The sequence below is a fragment of the Chlamydotis macqueenii genome, chromosome Z (genome assembly GCF_036417535.1).
Source record: "Chlamydotis macqueenii isolate bChlMac1 chromosome Z, bChlMac1.mat, whole genome shotgun sequence".
NCBI classification, from domain to species: Eukaryota; Metazoa; Chordata; class Aves; order Otidiformes; family Otididae; genus Chlamydotis; species Chlamydotis macqueenii.
The window spans coordinates 82,708,371-82,730,224 of record NC_141593.1 but is presented as its reverse complement, the minus strand read 5'-3'; the positions used below and the strand labels follow the sequence as shown (position 1 = coordinate 82,730,224).

Below are 21,854 nucleotides of genomic sequence, written 5' to 3'. Positions count from 1 at the left end.
GAGCTTGCAGGAACTTGGCTATGAGACCACTACAGCTTTGTGAAGCATGACTGAAGTTGGACAAGAGGGAACGTTGGTGGGGGAGTGGCAAATCAGCAGTTGCCACATGAACGTTGCTTTCCTTGGAAACTACGTGGCAGAATACAGAGGAGGTTGTTTAATATAGCAGTGACAATGTGCATCCCTGAGAGGGAGAACAAGCCTCCTGGCTTGGGATCTGAACAGTTGGGACATCATGTGAACTCAGCAACTGCAGTTTGTTGTTACTGAAAGTGCCTCTCCGTGTTCCAGCCTCATTTCTGCACTGGTGAAAATGTTTCCCTGTGGAGACATGAAAACTGATTAACCCCTTGAGATGAAAAGGCAATACCACCTCCCTAGGATCACTTGTGCTTGGAGTCATTATAGAGAAGTTAACATCATTCTCTTCAAAATACAAGGTGCTACTCTCTAGAGCCATTAATCTAGCACTTTCTGTAATTGCCATGTTTAGACGTAGGCTTACAAACTTTAACTTTTTCTAGCCTGATCTTTAGAGTTACTCCATGTTTATGTTGAGTTAGTAAGATTTGCCTGTGCACAGTGATTGGAGGCCATATTTTTTTTAAAGGATGTATGATGTTCTGCAGCAGTGCAGATACTGTGGAAAAGATGCACAATGGCCAGACATTCTGGAGTTATCAGGCTGAAAGAAGATTAAGGGCAAAAGGAAGGATATTTTATTTATAATGCACTGAAAACTTTCCTCAAAAAGGACAAGTTTAATTGTCTTGTTTATTCAAACTTCACAAAACTGTTGTGGTCTCTCATGCAAGTAAGTCTCTGCAATTCTTTTAACTTGCAGGGCAGAGAAAAATAAAATAATGCAATAAAGGAAGGAGGTAGTAAGGAAAGGGGAGATAAGTTGTAAAGAGAGATTTGAATGCCCATATGCAAGGGATTAATTTCTAAAAGATAGATTAGCTCTTCCTGTTAGACTTGAGTTGCTTGCCTCTGAGCTGGAACAAATTTTTCCCTACTGGAGTTGAGTGCAACCCTCACCAGCATCCTCAGAGAAACACTCAAATGGGTAAAATGCTTCTGAAGTTAGGAGTTTCCAGAAGTTCCTCTGCAGTTCCCTTGACTCCCTTCCTTACTAACCACTGGCATCAGTGGACATGGGTGGCTCTGATTAATGTCCTGTCAGCTGCCTGGCTGGCATATTCTTTTGTTGCTCTGACATCATCTGGGATAGTACAGCAGCTAGTACTTCGTGTCCCAAAGATGTTGCCGTCTCCCATACCTCCACTTCTAATGAACTTGCAGACTTTCTCTAACCTTGAGACCTCTGTTGTTTGTTCAGAAGCTGTCAGTGAAGAGGGAAAGGCAGTACATCATATAGGCACTGGTTTCCTGTGAAACGGCACTAAAAATTTTGCTCTGTGTTGCAGCACCAAGCATGTCCTTGGCTGCAGAGAATTTTGTGTCTGGCCACTGCCCTTTCAGTGCTGTGCCATGTGGCTGCCAGCGGCAGGCTAGAATCATCCACATTCATGCGGTGTGCTAGCAGTGCTCAGCAAGTGTGTCTAAATTCTGTTGGACCATCTATGTGCCTTCCCTTCCCAGGACATTGTTCTCACCTTGAAAGAGAAGCTCTCCATCCGGAGCATTGCGCACTTTGCCCTTGCTCTGGAGGAGCAGTACAACGTGGCAAAGATCCACCTGCTACATGAGGAGGAGCTCATTGAGCAGGTGAGGAGAGCCCCTCGCATGCCCCTGCAGCCATGCTGGAGGGGGACACCAGCACCAGGGAAACGTGGCCAGTGGGGTGCAGAGAGAGCTCAGCTTTGCAGGTGTCACAAGAAGGAATGAGCTTGACCACATTTCCAGAGGCCCCATCTCCCCTTCTCTCTGCCTGTTCCATGTGTTACCACTGCATCAAACAGAGCCCCTGGAGAAATGATGCTTTCAGAAGTGTCTACTCTGTTTAGAGTGCCCACAGAGCAATAGGCATAGGCTGGTATTGCTTGGACTGTGTAGAGCAATCTGGGATGAGCATGTTTTGTATCACCTGTCAGATAGGCCCATGTACAGAGGACTATTTGAGACAGTCTTAAAATAGCTGTGTACCTAGCTATTTACAATTCCCAAAGTAGTGAGAGAGTTAACCCAGCCTTGTGCCACTTTGCTTAAATTCTAAATCAAAAGATTCTGTCCTGCAAACATGAGGTTAGCTCTTTTAGTAATTCTGTGACTGTACTAGTAATTCTGGACTAATCTAGTTTGTGAGAATGTGCCTACTTGGGAATCTCATCTCCATGCTGTTGACTTTGTTGGTTGGTGATCCACTGTGATGCAGAGAGGTTCAGTAGCTAACACTGGCCAACCATAGAGCACATGTGCCTGAGAATTTCTGCTTTGTTTCAGTTGGTGAGCCTGTATGGGATTTGCCCAGAATAAAATATGTAAATGTATAATCCAGCGGTCTTAACATTGTATTGACATTATGATGATGATCCAAGTGTCTGTTTAGGGCTGCTGTATCTTATGACTGAACTTAAAAGCAGAAAAGCTTGCCCTTTCTTCAGTTAATATCATATGGCCTTGAAACCTCTGTCCTGGTTATGCTGCAAGTACATAAGATCAATGGATATTTAATGAAGTTTTGCTGTCAAAGGACTTCTAAGCTACCACAGGGAGAAGCAAAAACCAGAAAAAGAATCAAAGATAAAATTACAAACACTAGCTATGTCTTCTATTTGCTAAGGACAATGCCTAATCTGCAGCCATCCCACTTGCCAGTAGCTTTATGTGATTTCTGTGAGTTATACAAGCCAGAGGCTTACTATGCATTTATGAAGGGAGGGACTACAGCAGCAGTTGTGCCATGATGCTCTTTGTCTGTTGCAGGTGGTCCAAAAAAGAGAATGTCACGACTACCGGTGCCTCTTCAGAGTTTGCTTTGTCCCAAAGGATCCCTTAGACCTCCTGCAGGAAGACCCAATTGCTTTTGAATATCTCTACCTGCAGGTGAAATTGAGGGATTCCATGCTTGAGGATCTCTTCTCAAGTAATTCTCATTTCTGCTGTAAACCAAAGCATACTTCAGGCCAGTTCAGTTATATGAATGTGAAATGCAGAGAGCACTTAAGAACAGAGCACTTTAATTCAACTTGCAGTAAATTATTGAATGAACTTATGTGCTTGGCTTTTTAGCAGAATGAGACTGAAATGAGCTCCCTTTATTTGATGTATGGTAGTCATATCAGAGGTCTTATCCTAAATTCTTTAGCTCCCATCATCATGCTAACTCAGCTCTGTTTGTTCCAGAGCTGCAGCGATGTGCTTCAGGAAAGATTTGCTGTGGAAATGAAATGCAGTGTGGCTTTACGTCTGGCTGCTCTGCACATACAGGAGAGGATCTATGCTTGTGCTCAGCCACAGAAAGTATCCTTAAAATACATTGAGTAAGTTCCCAAATTTCTGTGTTTTGTTGTGACTAAGCCTAGCAAAAGAAGGAGCCAATTAAAAGTGGCATCAGCTCTATGTTTGCACATTGTTTAGCTCTGGATAGAAGACTGTCTCTGACCGAAAAAGACTGTAGTCTCTTAGTTGTGCCAGTCTTTTTAGGGCAAGGTGGCTTCATGAGCCTCCTTGTCTTTAACCTGCTGAGCTGCTTGAATAATATGGACAGTATAACATCTGGGTGTGTCCCTAAGCGGAGGAAGGTTCTGATCTGTAGCTAGAGCAGGGGCATGAAGTGGCAAATCACTCACATAGTTACGATTACCCAGGCTGCACCTACCAGTATACTAAGATTTGCATGCTGTAGTTGAGAGAGAGGATAATCATCAGCTTGGCACAGCCAGTACTTTATGTCTCTTCATCCACCAGAACTGTATCAGAAATATCTAATTTCACTATAAGTAATAAGTCCTGCGAAGTAATGGGATCTGGAAAAAAATACTGAAAAATGCTTTCACAAGTAGCAGGTGGGCATGTCAGTGCTGTTAGATCACACTTGCCTTAAAGAACAGCCCTCCTTTAAGAACTTGTGACAGGCTAGTCATTAAATAACAGACATTTGTTCGGTAACTTCATCATTGAGCCTCCACCAGCCCATGTAAGGACCACTGATTCCTTGCATACAGCCAGACAGTGGAGAGTGAGAAGCAACTATCTACAGTCAGTGGAGAGTGAGAAGCAACTACAGACAACTGCAGTATTCTTAGCTCCTGGATATTTAATGCTTTAGCTGAATCAACTCTTCAGCAGAAAATATGGCCCACATTTTAGGGTCTAGGGAACTAGAGATGTTGAAATGTAATAATCTTGTAACCAAAGCAAAGTGAATGTAAAGACAGAGTCTTCATCTTCTGAGTTACAAGGTCAGACTGGGACCATTAGGCTGACTAAGCTTGTAGATTGTCTCCTGCATAACCATGCATGAAAGTGTGTGTTCCTCCAACCCCATCTCCTGACCCAGTACAAGATGCACATAGAACTGAATTTGAGTGAGGCAGTCACGTTGCATGAGCTGTCCGGACACGTTACAGCACCCTGAGGCTCGGTGCATCCTGGACTAGTGTCGTGCCTTTGCCCTTCTCTGCCTCTGGCCAGCTGGCCTTTTCCATAGTCTTGTGTTGCTGGGGGACAGCACAGCTGGGACCCCCTTTTCTCCCTTCCCATCTTTCTGGCAGGAGGGACTGGGGAATTGAAAACTTCATCTCACCAACTTTGCTTCGAAACATGAGAGGGAAAGATATCAAGAAAGCCATCAGCTACCACATGAAGCGGAACCAGGTGCTACTGGACCCTCGACAGAAGGTAGTGTGCGACCCCTGGGCTCAAGGTACCTCCAAGGATCGCAGCAGCATCTCTCAGGGCCAGAGAGGCAATGTCTTTCCTCCATGGGTCTTCTCTCTATGGGACCACTTGGGGCCTTTCTCCTGTCTCTTCCTCTTGTAACTTCCTCTGCTGTACACACATCCTCATTTTCCTGCATAGTGTGTTCTGCTGCAGTTTGCTTGTGGGGTTGCCAGATGGCAAATGTGGTAATGTGGGATGGTCCTGTACAAATCTATTGCCTATCCAGACAAAGCTAGTTGTGTTTGTCAAATACCAAGTCCCGTATGAAAAGGATGTCTTCTAGCCTACAGGCTACCAGGCAAACCTTATTAAACTGTCATGGTTCTAAACATCATTTCTTCTCTTGCAAAACAAAGCATACGCTCGCAGCAGTCCAAGTGCGCCTGAGCTACCTACAAATACTGGGAGACCTGAAGATGTACAATGGGAAGATCTTTAATGCCACCCTGATGGTATGAGTGCTGTTTATTAATGTAATTGGGGTTTGGCATACTGTCTTATTGCATTGCTTTGTGCATCTCTTATGGCAGTGTACTTGGACAATAACTACAAAGATAGGGCACAAGAAGCAGTTTTAACCCTTTTTCTTTGCCAGTGGGTAGGATTATGTCTTAACCAAAGCAAACCCTATTTAAAGCAGAAATGTTTAACTATTTTTCTAAACTGATTGTTCATGTGAGACTAGCAACCTTCTACTGAGTCTCCTTCCCTGTTTTTGTTTTGGTGGTCTTAGAAAATGTTAACATTAGCTCTTGTAATGCAGTTTCAGCCAGCTCCAGTCATACCACTTTTACCTATCCCGGGACATCATGATCAATATTGGTAGGGGACTCTGCTAGGGTAACTCAGCATAGTTTCTTCGAAGGGAATAACATACCAGCCTACACAATAATTATGCATATTTTTTCTAATTGAAAGATGTGACTCTTGCTCTTCAGATGAACTCTGTCTATATTTTGTTTGTCATAAAGTGCTTAAGAGATCTGGGGGGTTTTAAAAAACTCTTAAAAAGATACTGGCCATGCTTAAACCTTACTATAAAAAAGAATGCTGCTCTTTTCACAAGAGGTTTCTTGGGATTTTTTTTCCTGTCCTCACTTGGATCTGTACTGAACTGTGGGCCGCAGCTGTTTTGTACGGAGAGCTGAGCAGTAGTCAGCAGTAGGTCTGTACCAGAGGGTCTTACTGGTGGGTTGCAGTAATGCTTAGGTTTACACTGGTGTGCAAATTTAAATATTTCTGCAAAATTATATGAGTGTTAATTCATTTTTTTAAGTGTCTGATCCTAACAGAAAGTGTTGACATTTCTTCCAAAACCAAAAATGCCTTCCTGAAGTTTCTAGCCAGCTCCAGTAGGTCTCACTAGGTCCGTCTGGCACAGCTTGCCAGGTGACACTTCCGATAGCAACCTGCTGCTGACCACCTCTTTGGATCTACTAGATGGCTGGTGCATTTCTGGGGCCACCTGCCTTGGGGGCACAGGGAAACTAGCAGTCCCCAAGCCAGAGAAGAGAACGTCCAGGAGCAGGTGACCTGACAGCCTGTAAGTAATGAGGGGCTCCCTTTGCAGCTGGTTACAGCCCAGTTGTAAAGAGAGTCCAGTGTCAAAAGATACCACACAAGATGGGGTGGCTGAGGAGTCCCTGACCAGCACAGGTGAACGAGTTCCTGCTCAGATTTTGGCTACAGGTTTAATCTCTCCCCCTACAGCTACAGGACAGAGAATCGTATGTTGCCTTGCTGGTGGGTGCCAAGTATGGAGTGAGCCAGATTATCAATAATAAGCTCAACATCATAACAAGTCTGGCAGAGTTTGCAAATATCAGCAGGGTGGAGCTTACAGAGGAGTCTGAAAAAGTGAGCACGGTGAAAATCTACCTGCAGGATCTGAAGGTAAGTGGTGCTTTCACGATGGCCAAAGTGTGGCTGTTTCAGGGCCAGAGAACAAGGAGGGACTCATTCATACCATCAAAAGGCTTAGAACAGACTCAGAAGGGAAAGTTTGTAGAAGGAATACAAAGTGACTCAAGAAAAGTGATTCTTCCTGCTGTCCTTGATCAGTGAGACATATCAAAGAAAAACGCGAGAAAAACAGTTTCTCTTCTTTCTCTGTGCCTCATGCAAAATGAGTGCTCTGCAGTGATGGCAGTATGGGAGAGAGGGAATGTCTTCTCAGTGTGCAGCGTGTTCCTGCAGATTGTGGTACAAGCAATATTTGTCTACTCTTAACATTTTTTTTACTGTTTTCTACCTCGTCCCTGCTGCCTCCCCCCCACCTCCCCTACCAAAAAAAGCTGCTGACTCTGCTGCTGGAATCAAACAGTGCAAAAGATCTTGTCTGCCTTATCATTGGTTATTACAGACTGTTCGTGGATGCAAATGTCTCCATATTTACCTGGGGAGAGAAAAAACAGCAACTGCACCGTGTCTCAGCTGAAGAAGGTTTAAAAATAACTGCTTTTTTTTTTTTTTTTTTTCCAAAGGATGGGGAGAAAGTGGGTAGATCTTCCAGCATTAAAGGTGTTAATTCCCTCCTGGGAATCATGCTAGAACAGTAGCCTAGGGGTGTACAGTGGCATCTGCAAATTATTAAAGACTGTCAGCCTTGGTGCAGGCACTGTCAGGTTTCCATCAACCCCAGACATGTTGGGCAGGGGAAGAGCAGCAGTAATTGTCAGCTTTTTCCAAGAAATGAAGGCTGAGTGCCTGTCATCGAAATAGCAAACCTGTCACTGAGCACTTGTGCTCTTTTGCCAGCCTCCTGAACAACTTCCCTCTGCTGGCATCCCTTGGCCAGGAAAGAGAGGATCTCTTTGGCATCCTGTCCTGTCGCTAGTCAGGATAACTCTAGCCTTATAGGGGTTGCTGACCGAAGCTTTAGGCAATGATTTAGCTGGCTGCTGTTCTGCATCTCCCTCTGGTACTGCTCTGCAGCAAAACCAAGCAAAGGAGGCAGGAGGCACCAAGCTTCCACTGACAGGCTATGACCCTGTGGGTTGGAATACACCTTCACCTTGTTTGCTGATGAGCAAGTGAGGGCAGAGCTCTCTGGGCCTTGAGTCCCTGCTGTGCAGACAAGTTCATAGCCCTTGTCTGGCTGTTTCTCCTTGCCACTGCAAAGGACAGGCTGATAGATGTGTTTAAATCCCAGGGTATGAATCTCGAACCTGCAGTGACTCTGAAGACTCCTGGGAGCTGGATTCCTCCTCCGAGCATTGCTTGGATGCTCCTGTAGCATACAGCAGCGCCCATCCTGTGTGCAATGAGGAGGAGCCTGGAGAGCTCCAGAGCCTGGAGAAGGACAGCACAAAGTCCCAGGTCGGAGGGAATGACCAATGCAATGGGAGTGACAGCATATCCGAGGCTTCGGATTCAGCCAACACTGAGAGCCGAGGGTTTAAGACAAGTGGCTCCAGTGACTCTATGGATGCACTGGAGGAAGATGAGTTGGAAGCCTGCCCTTCCTCCAGGCCAGAATTCTTCCACTTCTACACACCGACAGTGCATGAGATGAGCAGCTCAGACAAGAGCTTCTTCCCTATTCGTGCTGCAGGAGGCTCCAGCAGGGCTGAAACCAGAGACTACTTCTGTTTCTTGCAGGTACCGCATGCAGAGGAGCCTGGGTGTGAACATAGCCCCTCTGAGCAGAGAGGGGAGGACATTGGTGCATCTGTGCTGGAAAGCAAGATGTCTGAGAGAAACACCATGGGCTATTACAGCCTGTGTTACAGCGCATCCCCTGCAGGTAGTGTGGAGAGGAGCAACATAAGTTGCAGCCCTCAAAGAAATCCTTGGAAAGATGGGTCTGCCCAGGACAAGGCACCATGTGGAACAGAACAGACAGCAGAGGCAAGTGACCTCATTTTGGAGCCACCCCCAGGCTTTGGCGACACCAGCTCTGAGGAAGAATTCTATGATGCTGTAGAAAGGCTTAGCCCTCTGGATGCCCTGGCAGGTAAACCCTCACTCACTCACTGCAGGTAAACTTCCTTCCACCCCCCGGGGCTAGAGTGTTGCCTCTTTCCCCCATAGCAGTCTTCCTGGAGGAATCATCTTTCAGCTCTTCATAGTTTTCCCAAGATTTTTGAAGGACCTTTGAACACTCTTTCTTCGTAAGCCACTCTTCAGCAGAAATACAGTGGATGTGCACACAGGGGTCAGAGCTGCAACTTTGCAGGGAGATTTGTCATCACATCTAAACAATAGATCCCCAAAAAAGTCAGTTTTCAAATGAGTTTGGCATTCTGGAAAGTCCCCATGTTTCTCCAGGAATTCCAGAATACTGGCTCTCCCTGATCCTGAAGCCAACATGCTGCATGAGTAAGTTCTGTGCATCTTTGTATATAGGCTGAATCTTTGGTGATGAAAAGAGTGATGAGTCCCAGAAACAAAACACAGGAAAGGTGTGTGTCCCTGCACTGACAGGGAGGTTTATGGAGAATACTCCCACTGGCAGGCAGTGCCTTCACTCTGCTATCTTCCATCAAGCTGAGGAGAGCTAAAAGTTGTAAAACATTATTGTTCCATGTACCCACAAGATGAGAAACAATTTATGGATCAGGGGCCTGTTATGTAACTGCGTTGAGGAGTCATGGCTGAGCAGCTTCCTGATAGTTGTATTTTCTCAGAAAGGAGAGGATTCTTGTTTCTGAAATAATCAGCTCTTTTAACACTAACTGAACTTCTTAAGAATTTGTTTCATGTAGTTAGAGCAATTCTGGCTTTTGTGCTCATGCGTGGTAACAATACCATGTTCAGGCACAAAACTGTAAGCTCTGGAAATTGTTATCATCTAAATATCCAGGCTGGGAATTTCTGATAATGTCTCTATTTAATATTAATAATTCTACAGCTGTAGGCAGTACTCTCTGTAGCTGCTGCTAATATCACTAAATTTAACTTGAGAACTATAGCTGTACCTGCAGTAAGATCAAGTAACTCCAGTGAACCAGGGGAGAGACTGTCCGGCGCCCTTCATCACTAATCCTGGACTTCAGTCTTTGTGGCCACAGGCCCAGACTATTTTTCCTGACGTAGCTGATTCCAAGCAGATGCTTGATCATAACAGGAGAGACAGTTTCCTTTGGCACTTTGGGCTGGGCTTTGCACATGGGTCTGGGCCATGGCAATCCCAGGCACAAATACAGGCTGGGGGGAGAATGGATAGACAGCAGGCCTGAGGAGAAGGACTTGGGTGTGCTAGTGGATGAGAAGCTCCACGTGTGCTGACAATGCACGCTTGCAGCTCAGAAAGCCAACCGCATCCTGGGCTGCATCAAAAGAAGTGTGGCCAGCAGGTCGAGGGAGGGGATTCTGCCCCTCCACTCTCCTCTTGTGAGACCCCACCTGGAGTACTGTGTCCAGTTCTGGAGCCCCCAACATCAGAAGGACATGGACTAGTTGGAGAGAGTCCAGAGGAGACCATGAAGATGATAAAAGGGCTGGAGCATCTTTCCTATGAGGACAGGCTGAGAGAGCTGGGGCTGTTCAGCATGGAGAAGAGGAGGCTCCAGGGAGACCTTAGAGTGGCTTCAAGTACCAAAGGGGGCCTATAGGAAAGACAGAGAAAAACTCTTCAGCGAGGCCTGTTTTGCTAGCACAAGGGGTAATGTCTTTAAAATAGAGGGAGGTAGATTCAGATTAGACATCAGGAAGAAATTTTTTACAACGAGGGCGGTGGAACACTGGAACAGGTTGCGCAGAGAGGTGGTGGATGCCCCATCCCTGCAAACATTCCAGGCCAGGTTGGCCGGGGCTCTGGGCAACCTGATCTGGTTGGAGATGTCCCTGCTTCTTGCAGGAGGGTTGAACTGGATGGGCTTTAAAGGTCCCTTCCAAGCCAAACCATTCTATGATCTATTCCATGGTTCTGTGAATTGCAGGACCTGTGTTAAGAGCTTTCTGACCCACTGTATAGATACATGGATATTCTGCTGGCTGGGGCTATTTCCTGACTTGCATTTTTTTTTTCTTGCCAGCAGGCTACAATATGACAGCCTGGGAGGCTACAGACAAATCCTGCATCCTAAAGAAACCAAGGTGTTACAGCTTGGGGGAAAACCTCATGACAAGGCAGACAGCAAGGGAGAAACACAGAAAGGAGAAAGAGCTGACATATGTCAAAAGCCTAAGGAAGAGGAGATCTTTCCTGAAAACCGATTATACCTCGCAAGTCACTTTCCCCTTGGCTTTGCCAGGCTCTCCGCAAAGCTGCTGCTCTTGGCCACCCCCATCACCACTCCTTGCTCAGCCCCTTACTCCACCCTTCTCAGTGGTTATCCAGAAGGATGCAGAGCTAGGACTTTGTGCTGCCACCCCGGCCCAGCGAGACACTGCTAGCACAAGCTCATCCTCTGACCTGATGGAAATGGAGCCTGACACCATGGAAACAAAATCAGTGACTGACTCGGTGGTTTCTTCCATTTCAGCTGTTCGCCTGCAGGGTGACCAGCGCAGGGAGGAGAGTGTAGGCACTGCCGTACATGTGGCTGGTGGCCTCCAACCTGCACATGCTGTATATCCACCTTTCCTGTCCCTGGAGAAAGCTGTGCCCCTTCCTGGGGGACAAAGCAGAGCTGCCCAGAAAAGTTCCTCCGTGAAGGCAAATACTGAGTGGCTGTGTGAGGAGAGCTGTGTGGCCACCGGCTGGCTGGCCCGAGTGGCATTGGAGGAGGCTGGTGAGGTGACAGCAGCCCAGCACAAGGCTGGTGATATACCCAAATTCCTGGGCCAGGAGGTGATTTGCGCTGCTAACAAACACACGCTGCCACCACCAGCTCATGGCCCCAGTGAGGCCTCTCCCTGTGAGATGGCTCAGGACCAGGACCTGCTCCCCACTGCTGGGAGGCAAGTAGGGTGTGAGGAGCCTGTCCTGGCTCCCTGTGAAGAAAGAAAAGATAGTTGTGACAGCTGTGCTGAAAACAGCAGTGACAGTGCCTTGTCACAGGCAAAAAGCAGGCAAGTGATAAACAAGGAGGCCTTATGGAAAGTGCACAATAAAAATCATGTGGGTTTTCCAGATGCAACCCAGCTCTTAGCAGACTGCAGCAATACTTCAGGAGTTATAACTCGCCTCTCCTGGCTCTCATTTGGGCTAAGGACAGACCTCACATCACCCAGCCCATCTCAGGAAAGGGCAGATATCCCACTAGAGCGTTTGGCCTCTCAGAAGACCAGTGGGTGCCCGCAGGCTGATGATGTCAGAAGGGAGATGCAAATATCCCCAGCTAGACCACCCTTCGGGAAGGAGTTGTTATGCAACCAGGAGCTGCATGAAGGAGAGCCCAGAAAAGATACAGGAAACATGGCTCACAATCAGCTGTGGCCTGTTCAGACTCCTCTTCCCAGAGGACAGGCTACTGAGGTGGGGAATACCTTTCCTCTGACTCCAGCTGTAGGGCTTTCCATCTCCTCAAGCCCAACTCCCTTAGGTTTGTTGGAAAAAAGAGCAGGAGACCATGGGGCTTCAAAACACTCCTTCCTCTGCTTTAACCGCAAAAAGGATGAGCAGACCCCTTCTGATCCCATCATGACCAGGTCCTTGGGTTTTTCCACAATGAAGACATCTCAACCACAGCTTGGGATGGACAAATGCAGCTGTCAGCTGTCCTATATCAGCTGCTTCTACAGGCCTGATGACAAAGGGGAACATGAAACTGCCATCCCCATGTGCAGCACATTTCTGGGGCCTCTTACCACCCAACCATCCAGAAGCTGCAGTGTTCCTGGGACCGCTGTGGGCAGTTACCCAGTCTCCATTGCTAGGGATGTGGCATGGTGGGTCCCTCATGTCCAAGCCCTCAGCCAGCTGAAGGACCAAGCACAGGTGAGCCCTGCAGATTTCTCCTGCTTCCTAGCCTACATCACAGAGCTTCAGGAGGTTGTGGGGAAGCTTTCTGGGAACCAAGCAACCCACCTGCAAGATCAATGTGCAGAGCAGGGTGCAGAGAGCAAGGGTGCCCTTAGCTTAGCTTCCCGGGAGCTGCTGTCCAGTTGCCAGGAGCTCCTGAAAACAGAGCAGCCCCTCAAAGATCTGCAGGGTGCACTGAGGGTGACGTTTGACCACCTGGTTCAGCTGGCGGTGGCCTGCTTCCAGGTGACACACTGCCAGCTGTGCAGGCAGAGGCAGCAGGAGCTTGGGGCTGCACTCATGGATGTGGTGGGCACCTACCACCAGCTTGTGGAGGCTGTTCAGCAGCAGCTTCGCAGGCAAGGCTGCCCAGATCTGGGTGCCAAGCTCCTCACCCGCCAACACACAGCCCTTACAGCTGCCATGTTTTGTCTCCTGCAGCAGTTCAGGGTACCCCCGTTGTTGTGATGGGGTTGTTTCGTGACACATGGGTGCACTGGGTGTGGAAGAGCCCCAGCCATTTCCCCTCTGTCCACTATCAGGCTCTCCCACACAGAGAGAATGGTCATGGAAGGACATGTCCATGCATGTCATCTTAGGTCCACCAAGAGCCACTCTGAGGGGTGGTCATGGGGCAGGGCATACTGCCCTCCAGCCTAGCTTTGTGTAATTCTGCAGACACAATCCATATGCAATATGCCAACTCTTAGAGTACTTCAGTGGCTTATGTATCTTGCCTGGGGCTTGTCCCTCAGCTCCCAATGGCCTTGCAGGTAGCCAGTTTCAAGGTGTTGTCTTAGCTGCCTTCTGTCCCCTGTGGAGCAAGAGAGGAGCCTTTTGGCCTGCCTTTTCTCCCGCTCCTCACTCTCCAGGCAGGCTCTGAAGTAAAGTGACTTCAAATCCTACCCTGGCCCCTACATGAAGGAACCCACGCTGCTTTGTCCACCTTCTGTGGCTGGGGATGTGTCTGGACTTGTAATGTAAACCTCTTTCGAACAATGCTATGCTATATTTAGCTGCTTTTCCGTGCAAGGGCTGAAGAGAGGATTATCCCAGGCGAGGGAGGCAACACCATATCCTGCTTTTCTGATACAGTTTCTGTGTGCGTCAGTTAGCTCTTCTATTTTTTTTCTGATGCTTGAGAACGTCCCTGATTCACACACCCACCCAGCCCCTCCCACCCCCACCAACTTACAGATCTGCATCTTCCAGAAGGAACAGGTAATCCCTGAGACTGAAATACTATCTTCACAGCTGTGGTGATGACCCATTACACTGGCCTCCTAGGCGAGGGCAAGCCCCTTTTCCCAGCCCTTGTCAGTAGCTCTTCTGCCATGTGCAATATATCCCTAAGTAGATATGAGCTTTTTGCCCTTAAAGGTTGTCAAATTGTGCATCCCTAGTGAATCAGCACTCTAGTGCTGGAGGCATGACCTTGGTACTCTCTGATGAAGCGGACAGAAGCAGGACCCTGACTGCTGGTGTCTAACTTAAGGGCTTTGGGAGTAGCTGGCTTTCTCAGAGGGATGATGCCGCAGGTGTGCAGTGTGATGAGCTGTCACTGTAGCAGATCAACTGCTGCAGCCAAGTGTGCTCAGGATGGAGGGGTCTGCACGAGGCAGCAGAGGAAATGGGCAGGTGTGATGGTTTAGCCCGAATTACCACAGTTTCTTGCTCACCCTCCCTCTCCCCAGTGTGATGGGGGAGAGAATTGGGAAGGAAGGAAAACTCGTGGGTTGAGGTGAAGACAGTACTACATTAATAACAAAATATAAGGATATTAAAATATACAAAATGAACAATGTGTTTTCTCGCCACCCAATGTCTCAATGACCAAATCGGGCGAGAGCAGTGATCATGGAAATGAAACCAAGCAGCAAGCAAGGAGTGAAAAGGGAGCCAGCAAGGTAGGCGAATGAGAGAGAGATGGATGCCAGGAAGGCAGATACCCGCCCTGGCCAACCCTCACCTATACACTGAGTGGACGTTTATGACATGGAATACTCGCTTTGGCCAGTTTGGGTCAATTATTCTGTCTTTCTCCCAGCTTCCTGCAGCTGCACATTAGCGAGACTTGGACAGCCATGTATCATCAGGATGGTTTATCAACATTCTTAACACACAAAATCCAAAACACACCAGCTACTGAGAGAAAAATTAACTCCATCCCTGCCAAAACCAGGACAGCAGGCCACAAGAGGTAGCCAGCTTTGCCCACTGAGCATCACATCTCGCGAAGCACCAGGGCAGCATGGGGACAGGATTGTCCTTCGGCTCTTTAACATCTGAGGGAGGCCATCCCCACTTTTTTGCTCATTTGTTAATGCTTGCAGAGGGAGTAAAGGGCAAGCCCTTGCAGCTGAACCTTGGTGTAGCTGAGGATGGCAGCTAGGGCAGAAGGGACTGCTCCAGCACACTTAAAAGACCTCCCTAACTAGGCAGGCAAACAAACACCCACAGGCATTCAGCAACCTTTAGCCACCCTACAGCAAATCCCCTACAGCTGCTATTCCTACAGTGTGCCTGCAGGCAGCAAGCTAGCTAACCAAGAGCAATCTGCTTTCCTCGTCACACAGGACAGGATGGCTAAAGGTCATTCAGTCACTGGGGAGGGTAGCACTGCCAGGTGGCTTGGGTTAGCCTATGTTGCTGCCTAGCAAACTCGGTTAGAAAGGTAAAGTCTCAGACTGAAGCCCAGGTCCAGACCTCCAACTCCACACCAACAGCTGATGAGCAAGGGGGACCAGAAGAGTAAGAACTTGGAAGAGCCCATGGGACACCAAAAGAGCCCATATGGCACAGCAAAGCAACAGGTGCTGGCAAACACTACTTCAGCCTATGTGGGGAGCAACAGGGCACCCTGTGTCCACCAACTGCTTCTGTTGCAGCAGGCCCTACTGACACAGTCTCATGGACACTGAATTCCATGTGTTGTAAAAGGGTCTTGATGTGAAGGGGAAAACATGTAAGCATATGAGATGGTAATTTACCTCAGAAAACCTTGAAGTCCTTCCACTGGTGGTTAGACAGTCATTGACCATGAGGTTTTTTGGGTTTGGTTTTGTTGTTTTTTTGTTTTTTTTTTTAGAAAAGAAAGATGGCTGAGGTAACATACCAACTTAAATGCATCAAAAATGCTTTCTGCTGTGGCCGTGAAATGCATCGCTGCTCTTTGTGCAGGGCAGAGTCAAATCCCAGGTAGCTTTCCAAGGAGGGATGTCAGGGGTAAAGAACTTCACAACAGTGTGTGATGATGTACCATGCATGCACCAGTAACTTGAAGGATGCAACGGGAATTCAAACATTTTATTTTAGATTATATGCACAGGATTAGCTATAGGCTTCAACAGCTCAACAAGCCTTCAGTTCAACTAGTTTAAAGTTGTTAAATCATGGTGCACCTAAGAATGGTTTCTCCACTGAGGAATTACTTTCCCATCTTGTGTTCCCCAGCTGGAACAGCACTGTCCTTTTCCACAGGAAGGAATTTTCCTCACCAGTCAGCTCTACAATTCTAACTTCACCTTACTTACTGATAAAACAAATACTTTAAAGCTCTCCTCCCTGTCCCAGCACAAGTGTAGATGTACAAGTTAGAAACATTCTAAAAAACACTGCCAAAGAAGCAAGACTGAATTCCTGTCAGTTTTTACTTCATGCCAGCATTCCATGAGCTTTTGTTTTCTGTTCAAGGGGAAAAGTAGTTTCCAGGGTTGCACTGCTGAATGTGTCACTCTCAACAAGGTCCTTAGACAAGACTTCAGTACAGCTGCTTTCTCTATGCACGTTCATGCTGCTGCCTCTGCTTGAAATTTGGAGTTTGCCTCTCTTGTCTGCACAGCTCCTTAACATCACAAAATAAAAGTTTTCTTGTGCATTCTCATGCTGAGATATTTCCAATTATTTCACTGCATCTGGTAGCACATAGCCTTTTCCAGAAGAAACTCCAGCTTTCAAGGCTGCTGACCAACTTCGTGTCTCATAGTAAGTTGATAAGACATCAAAGACTGCCAGGAACAGAGATGTACCATGCTGTGATAACAGTATCATCAATAGCAAGCTCTGTAACACACACCCCACTGGCTGCAAAACATCAGGAAACTAATAGCGGATGCCAGGGAAGGTTAGCATGGGGTTTGCATTCCCTCTCAATTAAAATCTGATGAGCAAGTGTTTGAGGCAGCTCATCTAGGAGCAACTGACTGTTTTGAAGACTACTTTCGGGATCTCTGGCTAGGAAAAGCAGAGGCTGTGTAAACTAAAGCAAGGTGCCCCGAGTCACCATTTTGACTAACCTGTACTGCCCATCTGGGCTGCTGAAGACAGCACACCCATAGTGGGTCATACCTACTGTGCTTCCACCATGGCTTCTCAGATGCTGTGTCTCCACATCAGGGCTCCCTTGGGACACTCCAACAGCTAGGCTTAGTGCTCTGCAGAGCCCTGCGCCACCACCTCTGCCTTGTGCTGACACATGGCAAAAAAAGTCCTCACACCAGACTTAAGAACTTAATAGAGATGGCCTAGGACATGAGCCCCTCTGTAGCCTGTAGAAGAGAGGTGTTCACATTAAAAAGCCAAAGACTGCCAGCAGAGGTGGAGGAGCACGGGAAAATCCACTGATGTGACCAGGTGGCCCAGCCCATTGTCATGACATGGAGCCATCACAGTGGTATGGCACACGAACACTCCGCCCTGGTGTGGTGAGCCTTGCCTTGACTCAGCCTGACACAGGCCTGACAACTTCTGTCCTTCTCCCTTTTGTGGGACCTTATGTAGCAACAGCAGCCTCCTCACATCTCCCCACACTAACTGTTCACTGCTTTGTCCAAAGCCAGGGTGATGCAAGTCCTGCTTCCCTGAGAGGGGGCTGAGGCAGAGAAGCACACAAGACCTTTAAAATGTGGCCAGCAGGGATAAAACCTAGTAAGAAAAACCTCCACTCCCAGTGTTTCCCCCCTTACTTAGCACTGGGCCTTCATTTTGAAAACTCTGCTGCTTGATAGTGTCCGCCCTCCTCTGGCCCAGGCAAGTGACAGGACATGGCTCAGCCTCTCACCTTGATTAATTGCCAGTGTCTCCGAGTGGTAGTTCTTGGTGTTAACAGTTTTCACCATGTACTCGCGAATGGGGAGGCGGGCTGTTTGCAAGGACTGCTCTTGTGCCCTTTGCAGAGTCACCTTCTGCAAAGGAAGCAAGAACAAGGTGCCCAATGTACAGAAACTTGCACAAGCACAGCAGGCACATCATTTCAGGTACAAGCAGCCACGAAGCTGAAAACTGTCCTGGGGCTCATTTCACCCAGACTGCTGCAGTCTCTCTCAGCCTGGTGCTGGATCCAGGCAGAACCTTGAGCAAAAACAAATGGTGGCACAATGCTGATGTCTCAAATTGTCTGACTGATGTCTCAGGCAGCAGCAGCACTGGGTGCTACCAATGGGATGTCTCTGCTCTTAGGAGAGAACAGCGCAGACATCACGTTCAGGTTCTAACAGGCTACTACCCACCTTGTGAATACTTTCATCCACCAGGCCTCCGAGGACATACACTTTATGTGGATCAATATCTTCAAGGACTAGAAAAAAGACAAGCACTTGCACACCACCATACAACAGTAAAATCCTGCACTACACCATTCTACAAGCAAGACTCCACTTCCATGAGAAAGTTGTGGCCAGTCACCCTTCACCCTGAAGCCTCAGACCGCAGAGGAGGCTGAGGCCTCAGAGACAAAAGTGTCTGCCTGAACCCAGAGGCAGACTGAAAGGAGGAGATCAGACATAGGCTGAAAGCACAGAGTGGAAAACATACCACACATTGCTCCCTTTAACTGTTGTCTGTTCTTAGATGTGGCTGCTCTGGCGAGTCCAATCCCATCTGCTCTGCAGACACTCACCCACTGTCAAGGTCGTCTAGAAAAACTTTCCCCCACCCTTACCAGATTCCTTCTCAGAGTAAGGCACTTGCAGAAAACAAGAAACGGATCTACATCCCCAGGAACATGTGGCCAGTTAGAAATGGAGGAAGAGGAGAAAATAAGCTCAGCAGCAAATTAAGCAATAAAGGGAATGTTATAGCTCCTACGTTATTTCAGAAAAACTTGTAATTTAGACTGTATTCAAAACTACCACAGGATCTCCACTTTGCCACACACACTGCAGGGGGTCCACACACAGGTTTTAAGTTAAGTCTGCTGCAGATCACACACTGCCCTGACTCAAAAATCTCATACCTTGTCAAAACAGACTTAGATATGAATAGATTTAGCATCAAACTAAGTACACAGTATCTCATGCAATTAGAGACAGTGAATACTTGGAATTTAATCACCTGAACTATGAAACAGTCTCAAAGAGAAAAGCTTAAAAAAAATCAACCTTTTGCCCTAGTTTCCCTGTGCCTAAAGCAAGTAAAATATTTACCATTCTCAGAGTCAGGAGTGAGATAAACAATTGCATCTAAAGGAAACAGGTCCAGGTAACTTTCTTCAGTTGTATCCATCTGAAAAATGCAAGACAGGGAGAGAAGCAGCCCATTAGCCCAAAGTCCGTCTGCCAGAGCAAAATCCATTCTCAGACACAGAAATATACTGGAACTGACACTACTGCCATTGATGTTTAAACTCGTACAGATAGAGTGTTTTTTTAATTTCTGGAAAATTTTTCTATATAAGCACTGAACAATATATATCTCAAAAATCCATTAACTTCTCTTCTCATCAAAATCCTTAGACATGGTTTGAGGAAGGGAGATCAGCAGTAAGTACCTATTTTTAAATGAGGTTCTAATTCTCAAGAGATTCAGGAATCTCCACTTCAAGTGGTTTTCTCCCTTCACTGTTACCCTGTGCAACCTCACATGTGCTATAGAACACTTAGCTCAATGTCACTGCCATAATCTGTACATATGGGTCTCATGCTTGAGTCAGATCAAACCTGGTACAAAAACTCAGGACAGGAATGCGTGAGCTGCCCAAAGCCTGACCAAGCTTCTGTGTTTGCCTGTCCCCAGTATCACAGGCCTCCTTGCAGAAGTAGCATCTGGAGAAGGAATGCTTCTGCAAGCAGGAGAGACACACAGTCTAACTGGAAAACTTTGCCTATCACCCCATTATCTGTTATTTCTTGTCTCCTACCAAAGGGCAGAAATACCTCACCTTAATCACTGTCACTGAACTGCATTCCCCCTCTCTGAGCCCACCTCAGCCTGTCTTGGGTCACTACTGAGGGCCAACACTGTGGCCACAGGCTGCTATAAGCCACCTTGAAAGAACTGTGATCAGAGACTCTTACCAAATAATTGGAGAAGCCATCATTCATGCGGAAACACTCCTCGTAGATCAATGAGCCCACCACAAAGTCTGTCAGACAGAGCCAAAACGGTTTCTCTGCCCGCCTGTTTGCCCCATAGAGTCTCCTGATCTGGGAGGCGAGGCGGCTTGTTTCCTTCCAACAAATAAGAGCAGAGTGGGTAGGGGTAGGGGGTAACACAGATCCATTCAGGGCCTGCACACATCCATCATGCCCATGTCACCAGCTGGTTGCTGGGGCTCTGGAAAGGCTGCCCTTGAAGAACACAGCTCAACTACCTTTGGGTCTTAAAGGAAGCCCAGTGAGCTGGGTGTGCAGCCAGCCAATTCTGGAGACCAGGCAGCCACAGGCAGGCCTGGGGCTGGAGGGACAGGCAGGCACCAGAGGGGCCAGCATGCCTCTGGAGACTGAGCTCAGGAGAGCTGCTGCATGTGCACCCTCACACATCCCCAGCTCTAGCTGAGCTGGAGGGTTTCTCAGAGTTTCCCAGAACAGCTAGAACAAACCAGTGCCCTGCCCCAGTCACCTCCTCTGCCTCAGCCCTGTTTCAGAGAGCTCCCATCTGCTACCTCCCTGGAAGGACCACAGGACAGGACATTTTCCAGCGCAGAGGCAGAGAGGGACAGACAGATGAGAAAAGCAGCCTCCAGGCCCTGTGGAGTCTGCAATGAAGCACATCCGCTGGATCTCTGAGAAGTTCCCAGACGCCAGAGGCAGCACCAGTGCAGGGGGGGCCCGTACCTTCTGCGTCATGCAGTCAGCCACGCCGAGGTCCACGCAGAGCCGAGGCCCCGACGCCCTGGCCTCCAGAAGGCGTTCCTTCGCGAGGGCGGCCGCAGCCCTGCCGCCGTCCCGCCTGGCAGCCCCTGGGAGGCAGAGCAGAGAAAGGGCAGCCCTGGCCCCAGCGGCCCAGGAACCCCTCGGCGGGACCGCTCGGCGCCGTGCTGCCCCTCACCTGGGCACTCGGCCCGCCGGGCCCTGCTCCTCTCCCGCTCCTGCCGCCGCTTCCTCCTCTTCGCCGCCAAGACCCGCTCCCAGCGCCTCCGCTTCCGCAGCACGTTCCTCTACGCGAGCAGCGGGGCCTCAGGCCTGCGGGTCTCCTGCCGCCGAGCCCGCGCCGCCCCCCGCCTCGCCCCGCAGCACCTACCGAGCACCGCGCCGCACCGCCCGCCCGCTCCGCGCTGGGGCCGACGGCCGAGGGCTCGATCCGCAGCAGACGGAGAGCCTCGCAGGCTACCGCCGCCTCCCCCTCAGTCTCTGCCGACAGACAGCAGCTCGCGGCGTCGCCGCCCGCCATCCGCACCACACTCCCCTCCGGGGCGGGGCCTGGCACGGAAGGGCAGAAAGAAGCGGATGTCATCGGATGCGATCGGCGGTGCTGGGGGCGCCGGGCCGGGGAGTAGGGAGGGAGTGGATCCTGTATGGGCGAAGGAGCCGCGGGCAGGGGAGAGGCCAAGGCGGGCTGCTCGGCAGCGGGCTGCGATCCGCCGCGGGGTGCAGGCTCCGCAGCACCACAAGCGGAAGAACCATCCCGCGGAAGCGCGGCTGGCCCCACGGCGTCTCCCCACGGAGGCAGCGCAGCGCAGCGGAGGCCCTACGGCGGGGGCACCGTCCCACTTCTCCGCCTGCCCGCTGACCCGCAGGGCCTCAGGCGCCTGGAGCGTCCTCGCGCTCGTCTCCCAAGGGCCGTCTCCTGCCTCAGCGCCGTGGCGGTTTCCTAGTGCTGAGTGCACCGTGCTGGAGTTGCGGGGTCGGCGGCCCCGGCAGCCCCCTGGCTCCTACCTAGGCCCTCCAGCTCGTGAGGCGGCCAGCGTCCAGCTGCTGCGGCGCGGGGAGGGGAGGCCGGG

At 49.0% G+C, this 21,854-nt stretch overlaps 2 protein-coding genes across 7 annotated transcripts in view; one reads left to right on the top strand and one right to left on the bottom strand.

The window, feature by feature from the left end:
- FRMPD1 (FERM and PDZ domain containing 1) overlaps window positions 1-13,243 on the top strand; it is a 52,797-nt gene extending 39,554 nt beyond the window's left edge. Inside the window, exons 9-17 of the mRNA XM_086770453.1 lie at window positions 1,606-1,731; window positions 2,890-3,009; window positions 3,310-3,446; window positions 4,680-4,806; window positions 5,205-5,300; window positions 6,559-6,741; window positions 7,143-7,290; window positions 8,000-8,803; window positions 10,827-13,243. Of these exons, the coding sequence (XP_086626579.1) occupies window positions 1,606-1,731; window positions 2,890-3,009; window positions 3,310-3,446; window positions 4,680-4,806; window positions 5,205-5,300; window positions 6,559-6,741; window positions 7,143-7,290; window positions 8,000-8,803; window positions 10,827-13,165 (4,080 nt within the window). The 3' untranslated portion in view covers window positions 13,166-13,243. The remainder of the gene's footprint in view (window positions 1-1,605; window positions 1,732-2,889; window positions 3,010-3,309; window positions 3,447-4,679; window positions 4,807-5,204; window positions 5,301-6,558; window positions 6,742-7,142; window positions 7,291-7,999; window positions 8,804-10,826) is intronic.
- TRMT10B (tRNA methyltransferase 10B) lies at window positions 143-21,839 on the bottom strand. 6 transcript variants are annotated; one of them, XM_086770444.1, is made up of 9 exons: window positions 21,790-21,839; window positions 21,155-21,333; window positions 20,963-21,071; window positions 20,749-20,873; window positions 19,990-20,142; window positions 19,120-19,198; window positions 18,205-18,272; window positions 17,757-17,880; window positions 143-321 (listed from the first exon to the last, which is right to left on the bottom strand). In XM_086770444.1, the coding sequence occupies exons 2-9, from the start codon at window positions 21,302-21,304 to the stop codon at window positions 158-160; spliced, it is 972 nt and encodes a 323-aa protein (XP_086626570.1). In that variant the 5' UTR covers window positions 21,305-21,333; window positions 21,790-21,839; the 3' UTR covers window positions 143-157. The 6 variants fall into 6 exon arrangements, with proteins under 6 accessions (XP_086626570.1, XP_086626575.1, XP_086626572.1 ...); XM_086770449.1 differs by lacking the exon at window positions 143-321 and adding an exon at window positions 9,253-10,397; XM_086770446.1 differs by lacking the exon at window positions 143-321 and adding an exon at window positions 15,989-16,780.
- Between the last annotated feature and the right edge of the window lie 15 nt (window positions 21,840-21,854).

Bases quoted from the DNA above. Each gene is read 5' to 3' on its own strand.
- TRMT10B (XM_086770444.1), bottom strand. From the start codon at position 21,304: ATGGCGGGCGGCGACGCCGCGAGCTGCTGTCTGTCGGCAGAGACTGAG. The intron at 20,874-20,962 runs GTGAGGGGCAGC...TCTGCCTCCCAG, and splicing joins CCGGCGGGCCGAGTGCCCAG to GGGCTGCCAGGCGGGACGGC. The intron at 19,199-19,989 runs GTAAGAGTCTCT...TGCATTTTTCAG, and splicing joins ATGGCTTCTCCAATTATTTG to ATGGATACAACTGAAGAAAG.